This window comes from Pezoporus wallicus, unplaced genomic scaffold, assembly GCF_028554395.1.
Source record: "Pezoporus wallicus isolate ANWC-B61680 ecotype Strahan unplaced genomic scaffold, APGP_CSIRO_Pwel_v1 scaffold_11491, whole genome shotgun sequence".
Lineage (NCBI taxonomy): Eukaryota > Metazoa > Chordata > Aves > Psittaciformes > Psittacidae > Pezoporus > Pezoporus wallicus.
Genome location: NW_026642649.1, coordinates 11,492,055 through 11,511,035, shown reverse-complemented (window position 1 = coordinate 11,511,035; position 18,981 = coordinate 11,492,055). Strand labels below are relative to the sequence as shown.

At 39.1% G+C, this 18,981-nt stretch overlaps 1 protein-coding gene and 1 long non-coding RNA gene across 5 annotated transcripts in view; one reads left to right on the top strand and one right to left on the bottom strand.

Moving 5' to 3' along the window:
• Positions 1-3,722: 3,722 nt before the first annotated feature.
• POU6F2 (POU class 6 homeobox 2) overlaps positions 3,723-18,981 on the top strand; it is a 302,685-nt gene continuing 287,426 nt past the window's right edge. For 3 of the 4 annotated variants that reach the window (XR_008975165.1, XM_057431526.1, XM_057431525.1), the window contains exon 1: positions 3,723-4,023. Coding sequence is in view for 2 of the 4 variants with exons in the window: in XM_057431526.1 (XP_057287509.1) it covers positions 3,919-4,023 (105 nt within the window). In the remaining 2 variants the exon portion in view is untranslated. Of the gene's footprint in view, positions 4,024-4,479; positions 4,790-18,981 lie in introns of those variants that run through there. The other variant, XM_057431527.1, reaches the window with a different exon arrangement.
• Positions 9,957-10,833, bottom strand: LOC130611115 (uncharacterized). Its single transcript, XR_008975166.1, has 3 exons — positions 10,795-10,833; positions 10,522-10,700; positions 9,957-10,175 (listed from the first exon to the last, which is right to left on the bottom strand). It is a non-coding gene; the product is annotated as an uncharacterized LOC130611115 (long non-coding RNA).

Here is an 18,981-nt window from a genome sequence, read left to right as displayed (position 1 = left end):
TGGACTTGCACCGAAAGAGATGGTGATTCATTAGTGCCTCTTAACACAAAACAATTCTTTAGGAATTAGCATAAATGAGAGCAGAATTTTGCTCATACGGAAAAACCCACTCCATGAAAATCAAGATGCAAAATGCACTATAGCATCTGGGTGGCAGAGACGGATAGAGAGAGGGAGAGAGGGAGGAAGAGCCATTGACAGCTTAGAATTAGGCTTGTTTATCTTCAGAGGGTGCAAGACCGAGCCTTGCTGTTTAACCTGTTCAGCACCGGTGAGTAACGGACCTGTAGCGTGAGGTACAACAGCTTGCTCTGACAGTGCCGTGCATTCGTCACTCCAGAAAACAGGAAAAATAGTCCCCCTAGTGTACCGACGCTGTAAGCAGCCGGAGGATCTCTCGATTCATTGAAATCTGCTGCAAGTTGTGCTATGGCACGTGAGCAAACGCGGAAAGATGTTGTAGTAAAACCCTGGGTGCTCTTGATCACAAGGCTTCTGTTTTTTGAAGCGAGGAACCATAAATAGTGAGCGTTATGTGTATTTTAACACGTTTTAGCAGCTAAGTAATTTGGTTTTGCATTGCTGCATAATTCTAAACCTTTTCTCACCTAGGAAATACATATTCTGGAAGAAGAACAGAGAAAGTATTATATACAGTAATACAGTTTCCAAAAGTTTATACCTTTGTAACCGAGAGGTAAATTCAAGCACATTGTTCAAAAGCCCCACTTTAATTTTTTATTGTTTCAATTAAAGAGGGAAAGTGTACTGCAGTTTTGACCAGAGAAAGAAGCAGAAAGGGAGAAAGCATTCAGTGTCCCTGCAGACAGCCACTTTTCCTGGATGCCAGAGATCCAGTGCATCGCTCAAAACACAGGCTTTGTACGCCTTTGAATTTACACTCTCCCTGATTAAGTGCAACAGAGCCTCCTCCGTGTGTAAGCCTTGATCATAGCCCCCCTCTCAATAAGTTTAGGTACAACTATGCCAACCGAGACCTTTGTGCTGAGGGCTATAGTGACATATAGGAAGGCTTAGCTGCCATATATTGCTGTGGTTCCATAACCATTTTCCTCTCGGGTATGCTGTGGAAAAGGCACGGATAAAGAAGTTTTAAAGGAGACCAGAAGGTCTCTGCTAGAGATGCAGCACAGCTGGTTGGGAAGCAGTATTTGTCATTCTGTCCTTCAGCAGTTTTCCTCAAGTTGGCAGTGTTAGAACGAACCTGGCTGGCCGAGCTCCCCTTTGCACCCAGCTCTCCACCCCAGCCTGCCCTGTGGCAGATTAGGAGCTATCTCACTCCCTCAACTTTTGGGCTGCTGACAGGAGAGCTAAATCACCTTCTGAGCTGCAAAGCAAGGGGATGCTTGGAAAGGGGTAGGGAGACAAGTCCTCACAGTGAGTAAAAACAGTATCGGACTGACACCTTTGGTGGATGGCTGGTGGAAGGCCCAAAGGGTGAGTAGTGAATCTGACATGGTGTCCAGGGACCAGCTATTCAGTCTCTATAGGACCAGTTAGATTTAGCTGGGGGAAAAGGCTTCCAACTCCACAGAGGTAAGGGCTGCTCCAGAGGTAGCAGAGGGGACTCTTAGAGCTATTCAGGTTAACAGTGATGCCAGGACTTAGGCAGAGGCATTAGCTGCAGGAATGGTTTCATGTTTTACAGAGTAGATTGGCATTTCCTGGAAGTGTAGGTTAATTGTGGTAAGAAAGAGAGGCAGCAGATAATCGCACTTTGAGACCAGTATTTGCCTACAGTGTGTCTGCTTTCCTGGAGGCAGCCAAGGCAATTGGCAATCTCCTCTATGCCCCCACCCCCCCTCCCCCCCCCATTTACCAGCTGTATTTTGGATTGCTTGTGATGATATGGATGTTGATTATGGCCTTCACAACATTGCCTGGTTTTTCCATAGAATAGTCCTGAGGGATGAGACCGCAGCAAATTCTCAGCTGACCAAAAGGCAGCTCAATGTATTAGTTCAGTGTATTTTCTTTCATGAGTAAGAAGCAGATAAGATTTCAGCACAAATGGTGCATTTCAATTACATTTATAAGTGAAATGCAGAGCAGATGTTAAAAGCCCCATTTTAAGCAGTCCTTCCTCATCCCAGAGGCAACGTTTCAGTGTTAATATTGTCTATCGCTCTGCAAGTCCTTGATTTGAAAAAACTTTTTAAGCAAAAATACCTCATTGGCCTAGGAGCACTTCTGGGTCCCTGTGCATGATTGTGAATTCTTTTCTTGTTTCTGATATTTGGAACACGTTCCGAAACTTCCTTAACCTTCTTCTTAGCAATTAAAAAAAAAAAAAAAAACAGTACTATAAAACCTGGAAGAATGCAGAGTAAATTTGCTGTTCCCTGCCCATCTCACTCCCCTCAACATAAACTCTTTCCCTCCTATACATGCATGCATATACACATACACATACACATGCACATATACTCCATCCTAATCCAAACACTGCTGGATGCTGGATCTTAAAATCATACTGTAGGAAATATTAGACTGGCAAGTGCTGTGCTTACAGTTGGAATATTGTTGATATTCTCACATTTCTTTGGCTATCACATGCTAAAATCGATATTGTCAATACCTTTAAAAAAGGGATAATAACTTCAAAGTATTGCCAGAAACTTACTGAGAATGGAAAGGGTGCATTATATTACACTTAGAGACTAGGCTGCCTTTTTCCCCTGCATTTTTGCTTCTGACAGTCTTTGAAAAGCCAGTTATTTGCACTAGTAACAGAAATGCAATTTCAGGAGGGCAGAAAGATGCCCTAATATTTATATGAAGCTGTAATACAGCCAAAATTATACGGGCTGTTATTCTACTATATTGCCAGCAGACTGTATTGATCTTCGAAGGGTTAAAGTGCTACCGGGTTACATTAATGTCACCCTTCAGCAATCACTGGCCAATAACGTATCAGCAATCAATGCTGCAGTGTGTTGTTCACGACACTCAGGTTTTGGAGACAAGTGGCTGATGTATTTTGACAAGAAGAAAAAATAGTCTTAGGGATTCTTGCAAATCTTAACTCAGAGGGGAAGATATATGAAACAAACTGCTTCCGTTAGAAAAAATGGTAATGTTTGCCTTCATAAGTAACAACATTTTATGTCAGTTCAGTGGAGCAGTGAATGAACCAAAACTCTGCTAACCTTCAAAATGGAAAGGATTCCGTAAGTAGGATTTACATAGTCTGAATATTTTATATTTTGAGTGCTCATAACAGCTTGCATAAACTAATACTTACATATATATTTCCAATAAAGAAAACATTTGACTTGTGGTGGAGTAAAGCAGCGAGGCACATTTTGGCTCGTGAGTACAGACACAGGTTTCTCAGCCTCTGCTCCTTTTTTTCCCTGCTGGTAATTTTCTTCTCTCAAGTTCTCATAATTTGTGCACATCCAAAGAAGGCAACACGAGCGTCTTCATTTTGACACAAAAGAAACTTAAAGAGAAAAAAGAATCAGGCGCTCGAATGGTTCTAAAGTAGAAGTACAAAGGGGGGTATAAAAGTCAGAGGCTGCAGGAGGACGCAAGGGGTTAAAGTTCTGACCACTGTCTGCATGTATAAAATTATATCACCTTATCTGAAAAGTTTAGGCTCAGAAGAAAAGCCTCAGTTTAAAACACCTTTTAGGTTTATTAAATCTTTAGGCTGAAGATTACAGCAAGTGTTTTGTCTTTGGTGAGTAGCTGTTTGTCTCACTTTATTTACTTGGTATTGGGTATTTGTCAATGTCATTTCATATCTGCAGAAAATTCATACATTCTATGGAAGTATGTATGTGTGTGAGTGTGCTGAAGGTCACATGACTGTTTCATCCTATTTGGTGGAGCAGCTTGACTTTTTTTCCCTTGCTTTTGGTGATGGTTGTGAGTGCAGAAGTTGATTGACAGATGCATGCCAGAAACCCCCATTCTCCTTTTCAAAGACTACATATGATGGATTGCGATCTTTCAGCTCAGCAGGACACAGGGACCATGCAAGCTGTAATTGGTCAGGTATGGAGTCAGCCATTTCTCAACTCCCCTTTTATTTTTTTTTTTTTTCCACAAGGGTCTAACCATATGATTCACATAATTCATATTTACAGTACCATCTTTCTATCTGTATCTTCAGCTACCAGCGAGTGTAGGACTGAAAGTGAGAAAGGCAAAAGAACCACAATAATCTGGCCAGGGAATCACTAGTTAAACCTAAAATACCGTGCTTTTCTCCTAATAAACCCGGGTTATAATTTAGTCTGAGCTTTGCCAAATCAAGCTATTTATTAATTTTCTGTTGTATTTTGTTTAAATGTGCTAAAGTAGAAGAAGCGAGGAGTGCAAGTGTTATGTTTGTTGGGGAGTTGCTTTCTATTTCTAATGCTGTTCATTATTTCTATATTGACTGTATTGCTGTACTACAGGCTGTGGATTTTATACATTTTTTTTCTCTTTTCCTTTTTCTTTTTTTCTTCTTTTACTCCTAACCCAGATAATGTGTGATTGAGCTTGGTAAATGTAGTAGTCTTTGCTGCTGCAGAGGGACAGCCTGCAAATTAAACACTGCCACAATCTGAAAGGTCCAGGTGGTCTGCTCGTGCTTCCTAATGCAATCCAGCACAACAGCTTTAATAAACAGCTCTATTTAGTTCTCCCTCCCTGTATCCAGGGAAGTGAACTGGTCTGGGGCTGCTGTGATGAAATGCCAGAAGAATATCTCTCAAAGGCCTCACAAGCTGATTTTTAGAGCTTTTCCGTTTTGTCGTCTTTGTCTTCCAAATGGGTCAGTGAGTCCTTCTCTTTCTGTTTTGTGATTTCTGATAAGTCTGTAGTTTTTATGTGTGTGTGTTAACCATGCTGTTTCCACCTTTAGCCAGAAGAGAGAAGAATCATTGCCTTTTCATTAGCTTTCAAATAATAACCTGAAGTGGGGAAAGAAATGAAATTATTTCTGTCCTGCTGTACAGGGAGGGCTGTTTTCCTGTGCATGCAGCCGGAGTGAGAGGAGGGTGCCTGCCTTTCTTTCTCTAACAAAATTTTAAGTGCTCAACACTTTCTCATTAACCACTGACTTGTAAATCAGTCTCTGGCAAAGGGTATTTTTTGAACTCTCAAAAGTTCGTGGGTTTGGTTTCTTTTTTTGCATATGTTTCCAGTGTAGTGAACGCATGCTGCTGAGGTGCTGACATAGTATTTGTGTTTCCTGTATGTTGATACAATGGTGGAAAAATACATATCCTACGCACTGTTTTCAACTAAATTATGGCAAAGCACTGAAGTCCCTCAAAGCACATGGTTTATTAATACCGTCGTACACAGAAATGCATTTCTGGGCGGAAAATGTCAAATATGTAATACCATGTTTACCACAGACTTTTATTGCTTTAAATATTTTAAAAATAGAAGATACATTTTTTATTAAAAATTCCCCAAAACATTAACAGCTTCCTATTAGGCTGCTTCTACCAAAAAAGTGGGGCATGTTTGCCAGTATCACCCTCTGTGAAAATATGTATTTTAGAGCGGGTTAATTACCTTTTGTCTAAACTTGTGCAGTCTTAGGGAAATCTATTTAATGCTTCTAAGGCAGATACAATGGCAAGATTTTCAGCAAGTACACTTGACAGAAAACATACCCTGAAACCTTGATAAATCTCAAAGCTTGTAATATCTCTTTTTTGTAACTTTTGCTTTGGCATATAAAAAAGTGTGAGTTAGCTATTTTATGTTTAAAGCTTGCTGGCTCTCGGAAAGTGCTTTTGAGGCTGGAAAGGGTAGGAGCTTGGTTTTTTTTTCTGCGTGCAACATTCCGTATTTCATCAATTAAAAAAAAAAGTTCAGTGCATGTCTGGAAAAATGTTTATATCGCGTGTTAGTTTATTTCATTTCCTAAAATCAGTAAAAGGGCATGGACTTCAAAGAAAAATGCATATAGCTATTTTAGGTGACTCACTTCTTTGGGTTTTTAATGGCAGTATGTATTATGGATATTATTATCGTGGAAGTTAATGTGTCAGGTGTTGCAAACATTTCTGCTTAGATCTGTGTGTGTGCTCATTTGTATATCATACATGTAAGTGTGCGCATCCAAATGTGCTCATAAATCCATAGCATTTTCAAGTATGTTTTTGTTGTGATTCATTGTCCAGTGGTTGGTTGTTATTAGCTACATGTGAAGCTAGAACAGAAAGTTTAAAAATATTTCTTTTGGATAAAAATGATGTGATTTCTAGTTGTAGAATAAAAGAGTTTAGTTAAAACTTGGGAAGCACGGAGCAATCAATGTAATTACCATACTGCTGAAAATAGAAATAGACTTCTCTATGGACTCTAATACTCAGCTGACAAGAGAAAATAACTATCAAAAGGCAAACCCTATGCCGTAAAATCTTTCCACAGTGTCAGACTATATTTAGGATTGATAAATAATGAAGATTTGCATATTTGGCATTTGTAGTTTTTTAGAAGAAACATTCATTTCCTGACACTTTTGTTTTCGAAAAAGTTCTGGAGAGTCTTTGTTAACTTTCAACCTTCCAAAAGCAGAAACTGAAATAAATGTTTAGCATTTGTTTTTTTTTTATTTCAGAATTGCCTTTTTTTTTCAGCTGTGAGAATTAAATTTTGTTTTGACTAATTCTGCAGATGTAGCTTTAAATTCAGGCTTGTTTGCTACTAATAGAGTGTGAACTTGCCTAATTAAAACCCCGAAGTATACATGTATATCTCTGCTCCAATGGAGATCAGAAACACTAGCAGTTATTTGTAGTTCAAACACTAGTCTGTGTATGACATGAAAGTAATAGCAGGAGCATGCTGATTTAAAGGCATTTTCAACAGCAAGCACTTGTACATCATTAAATGCATTTTCCACTTTCTTTTTTATATATTTCATCTGTCTCCAAGCACCAGTGTCCACAGTGGCTCCCACTGGTGATAGCAATGGTAGGCAGAGCGCTACAATCCTGACCACTACCTAGCACCTGGGTGTACTGGCTCCAAGGTGCAGAATTGCTTGTATACCTTCCCTCTGGATTTTTCCTCCCCCAAGCAAGCAATAAAACAGCCAAGTACTCTGAAGAACAACCTCCTTGCCTAGCATGTCAAGATCTAGAAGCTCATTGCTCATTGTGATTTTGATTCATAACTGGAGTGTTTGGAATGAAACCCCGATCCCTGTCAGCAATAGCCTGTAACATCCTTCTTGCACGCTGAACCATAATACCCATTATTTCTTTACATGTGTTTTGCTCTTAGAGAAACTATTAGCTGGATTTTTATGCCCTATTCCTTATATATCCTGAGCCCATCTAAATGCATAGGTAATTAAATGCATCATGTAATTATTCCAGTTGTGCTATATTTTCCCTCCCTTGTGTGCTTTCTAAAGCTGTACTGTACCTTTCTCTTCTTTCTTTCTGTTCATTTTTACCCCCCCCCTTTTTTTTTTCCCTTTTTTAATTTTTTTCCAGACCTGAGCTTGTGAGTGACAGGTTAGTTCATCAGCATTACAGCCCTCCTGTTTTTGTCTCATCTCATGCAGACAGGTCACTGTGTCCAATCACCCTTCTGGCTCTGCTATCCCCGGGGGAGCCCAGGCCAGCCTGCCATCTTGATCCACCGGCCTGAGGGCCCAGGCTGGCTGCACATTTCTGTGTTCACTGGTTCTTGCAAATACAGGAAAACGGGAAGGGGAGGGGGGGCAGCTTAAATTAGAGCTGTGTAAACTGAGAGGAAGTAAATTAGGTAACATTCTTCTTCAAATAAGCAGGCATTTGCAGTCATTATTGCCATGTTTGAGTTCTCCTTCCACATGTTAACCGTGTTTATTTTCCATATTTCAATGGTATCCTCCATGTGATCTCATCATCTAGTAAAAGCTATTTATGCAAGGGTAAACATGCGCTCCTTTCCCATAGAGAGTTCTGCCCTGCAGCCCCATTTAGGAAACTCATACATTGCTGCAGCCAAGGTGGGTCTTCCTGTTCTGCTGTTTAGTTTGTGGCTTTCTTAGATTTTGGTTTGTGTTCTTCCCCACGATTAACAGCAATAGGGGATAAACAGGAGAAGCCATTCATTTCTGTAACTCACGGGCCACTTTTCTGAAGTTTGATCTGTGGTGAGCTGTTTTGTAATGCAGATCAATACATATCCATGAGTTTATTTTTTACCAAAGGAAGATCAGATCTATTATGTTCATTTGTCTTGAGCAATCTTTAAGGGATTCTTCTTGTAGTAGTAGGGCATGTCTCTTTCTCTTGGCATACCCTTTGCCATCTCTAATCTAATATACAGAAGTGCCTATATCATATGCAAACAGAAATGAACCATCTTACCCATACATTTAAGACTTACTTTTACAATACATCAGGGAATTGTGCCCATCTGTGCACAGTTTGGGACAAATCCTGTTCTCTCTAGCAAGAATTAGACCCTTAACTGTAAGCATGACTACTTACATAGGTAAGGTCAGACTGCTTGTTCCCTTCTCTGCTTAGTGTATGTCCAGCACAGGCATTGTTATCCTTTACAGTCATCAGCAGTTGTTTTCAGCAGTTCAAGATTGCGAGAGAGACTTATGGACAGGTACACACCGACTGTTGTTTTCAGTAGTAGAGAGACAATGTAAACAGTAAGAATCATGTTTGAAAAACTTCAAACCCATACTTTTTAATATTTATGAACAAGCTGCTACTCTGATAATGAAGCATTCCATCTCTGCAGAAACCCACTGTTTTATATGCTCCTAGTATACTGTGTCCTTAAAAATCATTATTGTAAGGAGATGCAGGAATGTGGCTGTAATATTTCACAGTATAAATATTTGTCGTAGAGGAGTTTGGATCTCGATAATTTAATATATGTAAATTCTTTGGTCCTAGGCCTGGATTCCAGCAAAAGAATGCACTTCTCTGTTGACTTTTGCTTTTACAGCAGAAAAAAATGGATTTTTATCATTTTCATTCGTGCTTAAAAAGATTTCTCTTGTTTTCACACCAAAATCAGGTTCTCCTTGAAATCAGCCCTCCAAAAACATCTTTAGTAATTTTTTTCTGATTGAATTTCTTTATAATTTTTCGTTCTGTGCTGTTCTGCTGTCTCATGCGTTAGTTTGTGGGCCAGGCCAGTTAGGAGGTCAAATCTTTAAAAAGCTGTGATTTATACTCTGTATATTCACTATTATTCTAATTGTAAGAGAAAAACGATGTAAGTCAGATGACCTTTAAATTGCTGGGCAAGTGACACTCATCCTGTGATGTAGATTTTTATCTTTTGGCAATGCATTTACATTCAAGTACCTCTACTGTGTTTCCTAGATTCTAGACTGATAAACTAAATACCAATCTGGGCCACTTTTGTATGTACAGTACATAGAAGTGACTGTGCCGAGCTTCTTATCTTACACTGACCTGTAGCTCTAACAAGACTTTTATTTTTCTTCTCTGATCTGAACTGCAACTCAAATGGAAGAAAATAAAATGACAATTGAAGACAAATTGTATATAGCGTTTTCAGCATTAGATGAGGACATGGCAAGGTATTATTTTTGTCCTGTGATTTACATCTCTTCAGTGGCATTTGCTCGTAATGCTGCTTCTTACTCTGACATTATAAAAATGGCAGGAAGAACCTCAGATCAGTCAGTTCTGAATATATAATGAGAGATACGTTTATCTCTCATTAAAGTTAACAGGACCTAAAGGTGTGCTTAAAAGTTGGTCAGCAAATCACTTAATCCTGTGGAAGAAGTCTGCAACTGCTGAATCTTTAGGTGCATAGTACAATACTCAACTCAATGGGATTCTTCACATAAATAACACTTCGCAGAATCTGGTCCTACTTGCCTATTGAGTAACTGTCATTGCTAATAATCACAACAAAGTCTGCTTTAAATGCTAGTTAAAGAATTGCTATGCAAACTTTTTTGTAATTAGAACTGACTATTAGGATTAAAGATAGTAACTCAAGGCTCTTGAGCATTTTTATTCTTCGAGGATATCACGCTACAGGTAAATGGACTATAGCTTCGGGGTTTTTGTTTCATCATTGGCTTTGAAACCTCTGTGATATGTAGGACTGTTTCTTCAAAAGAGAAAGATTAGTTGTTGATATTTGCTGCTGATATTCTGTTGACTGCTAGTGCTGCTCCATAGGAGAGCATCATCTAACTGTTAGATCAAAAGAAAATGTTGAAGATCAAGAGGCTGTTCTAAATTTCGAGCCATTTTCAAAAGTGGGAGTGGGAGCAAGTTTACAAAAAAACAAAGAAGAGGAGGAATGTGGGACCCAAAAATCTTTATCCCAAGCCACTCTTCTATGGGGAATGATATAAATTTTCTTAAACTATTTAGGTTAAATCTTGTAGTTACTAATAGGCCTGTTTTTTCTAAGAGTGGTGCAATTTGTACATGCCTTATAGTAATACAGCAAAACTATGTCTAGTATGCTATTACGTATAGTCTTCCATCTGCTCACATGGTAATTGATGTCATTAGCATTGGTTCACATACTTACAGTTGAAGAATGTGTTTCAGAGATGAGAGCTTCACAAACGGATCTTGCTCTCTGGTGTCCCGCACAGCTGTCCAATGCCCTTTGCTCATGGGAATGGGGATTTGGAGGGTAGGAAACTGAGAGCTGTTCTTGTCAAAACAGATAGGCCTTGTCTTGATGGGCTCTCTTGTACCACCTTGCTGCAAAAGAAATCCAATAATTTGATAAGCACTGCTGCAAAATCTTACTTGCAAGAGTAACTTTTGATCCTGTGATATTTCCAGTGAGTATTACCTCAGTTACTTGCTAAATGTGATCTGTTCTATAGGTAACTCTAGGATAGGGCTCTGAATCCACAGATGGGGAAGGACACTGTAAAGAGAAACAGGACTGTAAGCAAAAGCAAAAACCCCAAAGTCAGAAAGGAACTTTATGCTACTTCAGTCACTGATTCCATGAAGCAATTTTTATTTTACAAGTTTCTATCATTTTCAAGGATCTCAGACTTGCGTGTGTTTAGAAGACACGATCCAGCTGTGTAATGGCACTTCCAAAAAGGAAATAATGTAAGGGCAACAGTAAAAGACAAAAGTGTTTTTTTAGTTACCCCCTGCTATGGAAACAAGAGCTTCAAGCAATAGAAAATAACAGAGCACAGGATTTTTACGAGCAGATTAGTGAAATCCATGTTAATAGTATGACATAACAGCTGCTGTTAGACATATTGTGAGAAATAATTCTGTATCAGCACCTTGTCCTTTTCACTAAACTGTTTACATCTCTGACTGCTTTTCCACTTAGTGAGCCAAGTTGGGAAGCTATAACCAGGCTTTTACTCGAGCTTTGCTCATGTTTCTTGTGCAGTGAAGTATGGAGTTTTACCAGAATAAAAAGTCTGTGGGGTTGTTTTGTTGTTGGTTGGGTTTTGTTTTTTTTTTTGTGGTTTGGTTTTTTTAAATTCTATTTTTATTTTTCAAAAGCTGGAGGCTTTAGCCCATCTCTAGAAGTCATCTTTTGGAAGGGAGGTGGGAAATAAATAATAATGATAAAAACTGCAGCATAGACTAAGACTAAAACAACAATATTAATTACTAAATCGTTGTACTCATTGATTTTTTTAATTTATTACAATAGAAAACTGTGCCTGATCATTACTGAATCCACCTTTGAAACTAAAAAAGGGCTAAAGATGCAAATAATCGTGGTAATATTTAAGTCTGACGGTTGGGAAGTACTATCATGGTGGCTGTAGCTGTTGGGACTGGAACCAGATGCTGCCAAATGCTCAGTGCTTCCAGAGTCCTGGACTTCCCTCTGGCTTTGTTAGGCAGGACTCTGTTCCAGCAAGACCTGAATGTTTTCAGGTTTTTTTGAAGGCAGGATTAGGCTCTGAAGCACATGAGGGGAAATCTTTCAGTTTTTCTTTTTTTTTTTCCTACTCAGACATTGTTAATGAAGGAAAAATGGAAAGGTTCTGTTTAAAGTGAAATAAAATAGTCTGGAATAAAGCAGGATAAAGTGGCTCTAGGAAACAAACAGCTATTGCAGGATTCCTGGCCGTAGGTCTTACCTTGCCTTCACTGTGCCCATCCCTTTTTGTGTACAAAATGTGCTTCACATTCTTCAAATGTCTTATACAAAGCAGAAATAATGTCTGCAAACAAGAAGCTCCCCCTCTTTTGAAGGAAAGGTTAAGAGTTGTGGCAATGTAAAAGTGGCTTCTAATGTGGAAGAATAAAGCAGAGAACATCAAACTCATTTCACTTAGTGTCAGTCACGATGATTTATCATTATAGTCAGGGTAAACTGTGATCTTGGAGCTGAAACAATTTTGGCCATTAAGAGGGAAAAAAACAACCCCAAAAAAACAGAATGTTCCAGCTTGGTTCTTATATCCTTAGGGTTGCAATATTGAATTCGGAATTGGGGAAGCTTAATCTTGCAGCCAGATTTGACAAGATGCTGGTTGAACAGTAGGCAGAAGTGATGGTTTGTGTGTTGTAATGCCTGTGGTGGGAAATAAAGAAAGATAAGAAGATTTTTCCAGAAGCCTGGATGCAGTATTCACCACCTGCTCCAGCTCCCCACCAAAGTAGGCAAGAAAACCTGTGTGTGCGAGTTGGTGAGCAAAGCTCACAACTTCAAAGCCTGACAGAGGACAAACTGGAGTGCTGTAAAACAGCAATGTGAGGGTTGGCAGTGGCTCTGAACGCAGTTATCCTTTTGTTTGTTTCAGGGCTGTTGCTTGTTTGAAGGGTGATCATGAAACCATTTAAGCACATCCACAGGTAACCCCACAGACTCATCAGGGAAGCTCACATGAGCACTGCGTTGTGAATTAGACTATGCAGTACAAAAGGCTTGGATCTCAGTTGGCCTTAATGGGATACAGACATGTACAGCTATAAGAAATAAGCCAGTTCCTCAACTCCCTTCAGTTAATCCTGGAGAGTAGGATTCGGGGTGGGGTGGGGTGTGTGTCTGTAGGCAAAAACCTGGAGGCTACATCTGAAGTCTTGGAGAGGTGAGCAATGGACTCATTAATAGGTGTTTGGAAAATAAGGCCTGGATTTTGAATAGTCAAACAAGAACAAGAAAATGCTGAAGGCTGGACTTTATTCCCCTGAATCATAGAATCATGGAATAATTAGGGTTGGAAAGGACCTGAAGATCATCTAGTTCCAACCCCCCTGCTGTGGGCAGGGACACCTTATGCTAAATCATATCACCCAATATACTGGTTTCTGTTTGGTTTTTTTTGAAGTTCATGCTGGATTCTTAGCAAGAGGAGAAATGAGCGTGGCCCCCTAACTGGGGACTTAGAGTGACTCTGTAAAGAATTTTAACCCAAGAGGCACTGTGGGTACACAGCAAACCTTTGTGCTATTCTGCTCATGTCCTTATGCTAGACCCATCACTGTAGTTATTAGATCTCAAAGATTACATTCTTTGATCTAGTGCTTTCTAAATCCTTAAACCACAGTTTATTTATTTAAAAGGTTATATCCAGCATTGGATTGGATTGTAAAGTACCCTTTGACTCTTTTGTGAAGGACACAGTAGAAACACATGCTGCCGAAAGAGTCTTTCCTTCTGACCATGAAGTACCACAGTGTTTTATTGAATTAAGAACTGCACAAGGACCTGTGCTTTTCATCTGGCCAGTGTGTTGAGAATTTTTTTTACCTCATCAGTATCATGCTGTCATTCATTTCTGATACAAGAGACATTTATTAAGGTACAGAGGTGAATTTCAGTTACTCTCTAAATTAAAAAAAAAAAAAAAAAGCCAGAGTAGCCCCATGTTTCCCTAAGAAAATAAAAACACACTAAACCTCAGACAGATGTTAAACATGAGTTTGTTCAGGAGGTGTTCTTGGTGTCTCTTTTTGATCTGATATTTACCAGGAGTTATTACAGTTAACTGTTACATTTGAGTAAACATGGTCACCAGAAGCTTTTAAGCTTGTTCCATCAGATTCAGAAGCCCTTACATGAGCAAATTTACCAGTGTAGTCTACAACTCTTGATTAATTATGAAGAGTGTGGTGTGACTCCCAAGCTAATCAGCAAGAAGGCACAGAAAGCAAAAGAGGACATTAAAATTGAGCCCAGTGTGCTCCATCCTGACTGATATTAATTATACTCTATGCAAACCGGAGTCTTTTTTTTCCCCCAATCACTCTTGCAAAGCAAACTGTAAAAATTCTCATGTAATTTCCCTCAGATCTGGAGAAACCAAGACTGAAATTGGCACCTGAAAAGAGAAAACTTATTAAAAATAGCTATTATTGTTTCATTTTTAAATGCTTGTGTTTGGTCATTGTTCTTTTCCAAGAAGCTCAGCCCCTGGAGATAGTAGCCTCATTCTGCTTTATACTGAGACCCCTTTATACCATCTGGTAGCACAAACCAGCTGTAAAGTGAGTGTAAGAGTAATTTATTTGTGTCTACTTCAAAGCTCTTTTATTTTTCCAGAACGGTGGAAAAACACCACAGTGTAAATGGGAATCAGGCCTAAATAGATGGACTATGGACTGGAATTTCCATTTTTTTAGATGGAAATGAAAAAGACAGAGGCAGAAATCAGACTAGGGGAAGAGAAGGACTAAGCCTTATTTAGCTATAAACAGGCATTCGTTAACATCCATTCTGAACTGAAAAACAGACATGATAAAAGGGCTAAATCCTGTTTTAGGGGCCACCATCCATACCTTTGCTAGCAGTAATGAAAACCTGAAAGGGAGAGAAGTGAGCACGAGTCAGGCCACAGTAGTCAGTACCTGACAACACAACCAAAACAAAGTAGAGGAATTAATGTCAGTTAAATTCCTTCTTTCTATACTTTATAATTTCAGGTGAATTCTTCAACTCCAAGCCAAAGGGTGAATAAAAAGAGCGAAGAGAGAAGAAACAAAGCAAAGAATGACAGTTAGGCCTCATGGGAAACATCTTAAAATTTAGTCAGACATGAGAAAAAAATATTTAAATAGCATTTTGGGGGTTGACCCAAGAGTTTTCATTGATATTTTGAGAAGCTTCTTACTCCTTTTTATTTCATAAACAGGTACATAGGAGGTTTAGGGCATTCTGTGAAGGTTGTGAGATATTTCTCACTCTGCTTCCCCATTTTGTTAGAGCCCAAGAGAAAAACAATGGTGGGGTTTGTGGAACTTTCTGTAATTGAAGTAGCTCAGTATTTCCTACCTTAAGACCTTTGCTGCTGCTGCTGCTAGCATTTCCACCTGGTGGCTATCTCTTCCTGAGTATTTTGTAAGACAATTTCAGCTAAAATACTTCAGTGGTTCCCAAGGAGGTTGGGGAAATAAGGGAAAGTGTTGCCCATTTTAAAGACACCCCATATTTAAGAGGAAAACTCTGAATTTGGTGAGAGGTAGGAGGGTTGTGTCTGAGATCTCTTCTGGTATCCTGTGACAACCCACCCATGTTTGATGATGTTCTAAGCCTTTGAGAAATGTAGTTGTCACATGTTTACTTGGTAGCTCTAAACAGCTACATCCCCTAAAGCTTCGCAGAAAAGGAAGGTGTGAAAGGAGCCTTAGAAAGTCATCTGCACAGAGACAGAAGCAGCTTATCTGAGTTACATCTGACAGGCATTTGTTTAAATTCTTCCTGAAAAAATCCAGCAGCACCACTTCCACAGTATCCATGTGCTGTTTATTGAATTTAATTATCCCTGATTTAGCATCCACTGCTGGAAAGTTTCCTCATGGCAAAAAGAATCTTTCTTGTTCCAAGTTAGACCTGTATTTTCTTCCCTCTTTTAGGGCTATCAGATTATTTCTGTCCCCTCCCTGGAAAGGCCTACCTTCTAACTTGGCTTGCCGTGGGGGATGGCAGAGATGGCACCAGAGACCCTTACTCTTCTAGGTACTCAGTGACTACACTCTGGGGGAGATGGAGGAGGAAGATGTTTGAATCAGATGAAGACAGGAGAAGAGCCAGTGAAGATACAGGTGTAGATTGAGCCAGTGAGTGCACAAGGAGTCAACCAGGAATAGAGATTTGTGAGGGCTGAAGAGGAAATCCAGGAGCTTGAGGGAACAGTAAGTCTGAGAGAGGTTAGGAGCTGTGAGGGGAAGTGGAGAAGGGGACTTGCCTCATCTGTGGGCAGATGAGAGAAGTAATGGAGAAGGGACTGGACCTGACTAGGGATAAAGGCAGAAACAGAAAACATATGGGGCAGGTTCACTCGCTGTTCAGGAATTTCTGCTGGCAAATCCCACTGGCAAAACATCTCAGTTTTCCTTTAAAAAAACAGAAGCTACACAGGCAAAATGTGAAAAACACTGTTTGTATTGCTAAGCCACATAATTCAAATGAAGTATTTGTACAGTCATAATTTGTTTTCCTTGTAAATATGTATAATAATAGACCTTGTAATTATGTAAACAACTACATATGCTGCAGAGATTAGATTCCTTTACTCTTAGAGACCTCTCTACTTCCACACTCCACTTCTGTTCCCATAACAGTATTTGACAATATAGATAATATTTTATTATACTTCTTTCTGAATATTATCTTTTATATATAATGGTTTTTGGCTTCCTAGAAATGGCAGAAAGTTTATGTATATATACTTATACACAAATATATACACATATGTGTGTATATATGTTCTGAGCCAAATTCCAGAAAAGTCAAATTTGATTTTAAATACTGGGGGGTTGGTAAATCTGGATTTAATCTTTAAAAATTTGAACTTCTAGAAATTAAAAAAGGGGATTTTTTTAAAGAAAGAGTAACTTTGAATTAAGGATTCAAACTGTGCTGCTTACAAAACATCAGACTGAAACATATGACCATTTTTCTCTCTTTTTCATATGAATGGTAGGATTAAAGGTTCTAACACACCTAAAGTTTCATTTTGAGTGAAACATTCCACAGGGATCTTGCCATTACTGTTTTCAACAGACAAAACCTATCAATTTATCCAATAGTTTTGCTAGAACAGTGACTGACATCTAGATTTCTGGATATATGTAGACTTTGGTCTTTGTACAAAGTAGGCACATGAAATCCTTGTAACAGGTGATACTTGGCTGTTAATTTTCCACAGCCTTAATTAGTTATTTACAGTGTTCAAAATGTAAGCATTGCAAAGCCAAGTGCTTTTTCGTTTCAAGCATCTAATACAGTTCCTTTATTGCAAAGTAAAAGCTTCAGGTAAGTACAAAGAAACAATGCTGGATTATCATTTGAACAGATATAATTGCTGCTTTCAGCAGCTTGAAGTCACTTTAATTCCTGTACTCCTCCAATTTTATCTCTGACAGGAAGGGATGACTTTCTGAAACTTATTTAGCTTTTCTTCAGCATTATTTACAATTGCAACTATAATCTAATGTATGATTTGGTAAGAACATACCATCATACCGAAGGAGAACTGAGAATAAATAGCTAATACAATCCACTTACGTGGGACAGACTGATGTGCAAAGGGAAAGGAATAATTGCCAATATGAGGGTTTGGAAAAGGCAGGATGAGAAGAATGGTGGAGATGCAGTGTAGGAGGGCATGGCAGCAGCAAGTAAAAAGGTGTTTTGATAAGGCTGAAAAATTTAGCTTGTTTTGGGGTTTTTTGTGTTTTTTTTTTTTAAATTGTTTTTCTTTGTTTGTTTTGTAAGTTTGTTACAGTTTTATGTATTGAACTGGTGGTAATAAGGACTTAAAAAAGCTTGAAAGATTAGGACGAGCATCCAGGATTAGGCTGTGGCAGAGAGCTGTGGGAAACAGCAGTGTCTAGGAAGGCTGACGATAATAAAACTACTTCATTGTTACATCCTTTCTCTTCACCTTTACCCACACAGCATCTGCTCAGATGCAAGTTCAGGGATGTGTCTTACCAAGCATCAGGAAGGCATGCTTGCAGTAGTGGTGCAGTAACAACTGAGAGAAGTGCAAAACCAGGGATTGATCCTGTCACCCTCCTCCTCTTCATTGAGACTTTGCAAAACCGTAGCTGTTACCTCCATTAATGTTAATCTCTTCAATTCCACTTTTATGCCTTAACTGAAGGTGGATTGGCATAGGAATTGTCTGGTCGCAAACTGGGGCCTACGATGTTTCAGATAGAGGTTACAAAACCAAGAACAAGTCTATGAAGCTGTCCTTACAAGTGACTTATATCCAGAGCTGTTCTGTTAGCAGAGGCGTTGCTGGCTGTGGTACCGATCCCCTCCCTCAATGTGATTTAATGATTCTTTTGAAATTGCTTTTCTAAAAGACACATTATTTTTTTGGTCAGTATCTGCCTGCTTTGAATCAGCCTGTGCTTGGTAAATGCCACCTTGGACGCACTGCATCTGCAGTTGTCTCAAGCACAAGGCTAGGGGTATAAAGTATATATTTTAGCCCCCCTTTTGTCCTTTCATCTGGTAAATGTTTCCCCTTCAGGCTAGAGAAAGAGAACTACTATTATTTGATTAAGTTTTACTAAAATAATACATTATTATGTGTTTTTCTTCACAAACGATCTGATAAGAATGGGTTTCATATGTAAGCTCATGTTGGTATCTAGGGCGTGAATTTATATCACTAAATCACTATCACTTTATGCTGTAGTCCCGTATCAGTGCCACTGTGCTCAGGGATAGCTGCTGCTGCTATCACACAGAGCAAATGCCAGCTAGGGACAGCCAAAATTTGGGTCTTTAGCTCAAGGGTGGCATATACAAGATGTGCAATCGCAATCATATCATGCAATACAGTGGGGAATGAGCCATGAAATACACAGCAAATTTTCTAGTGAAGGTTATTTTTTTACCACTGGTAACCTCAAGTTTTACCATTCTGTCCAGTGACGTCAGGTTCCTTCATTCTAACACTGTAAAATTTGGGTCCCAGAGTTGTAACTGGAACACTTCCCCTACAACTTCTCAGTCATGAGCAAGCTTAGCCACATGTATAATCCTTTTAAAGATGGAAAAGTTGCAGAGGACACCAGCTGCCCCGTA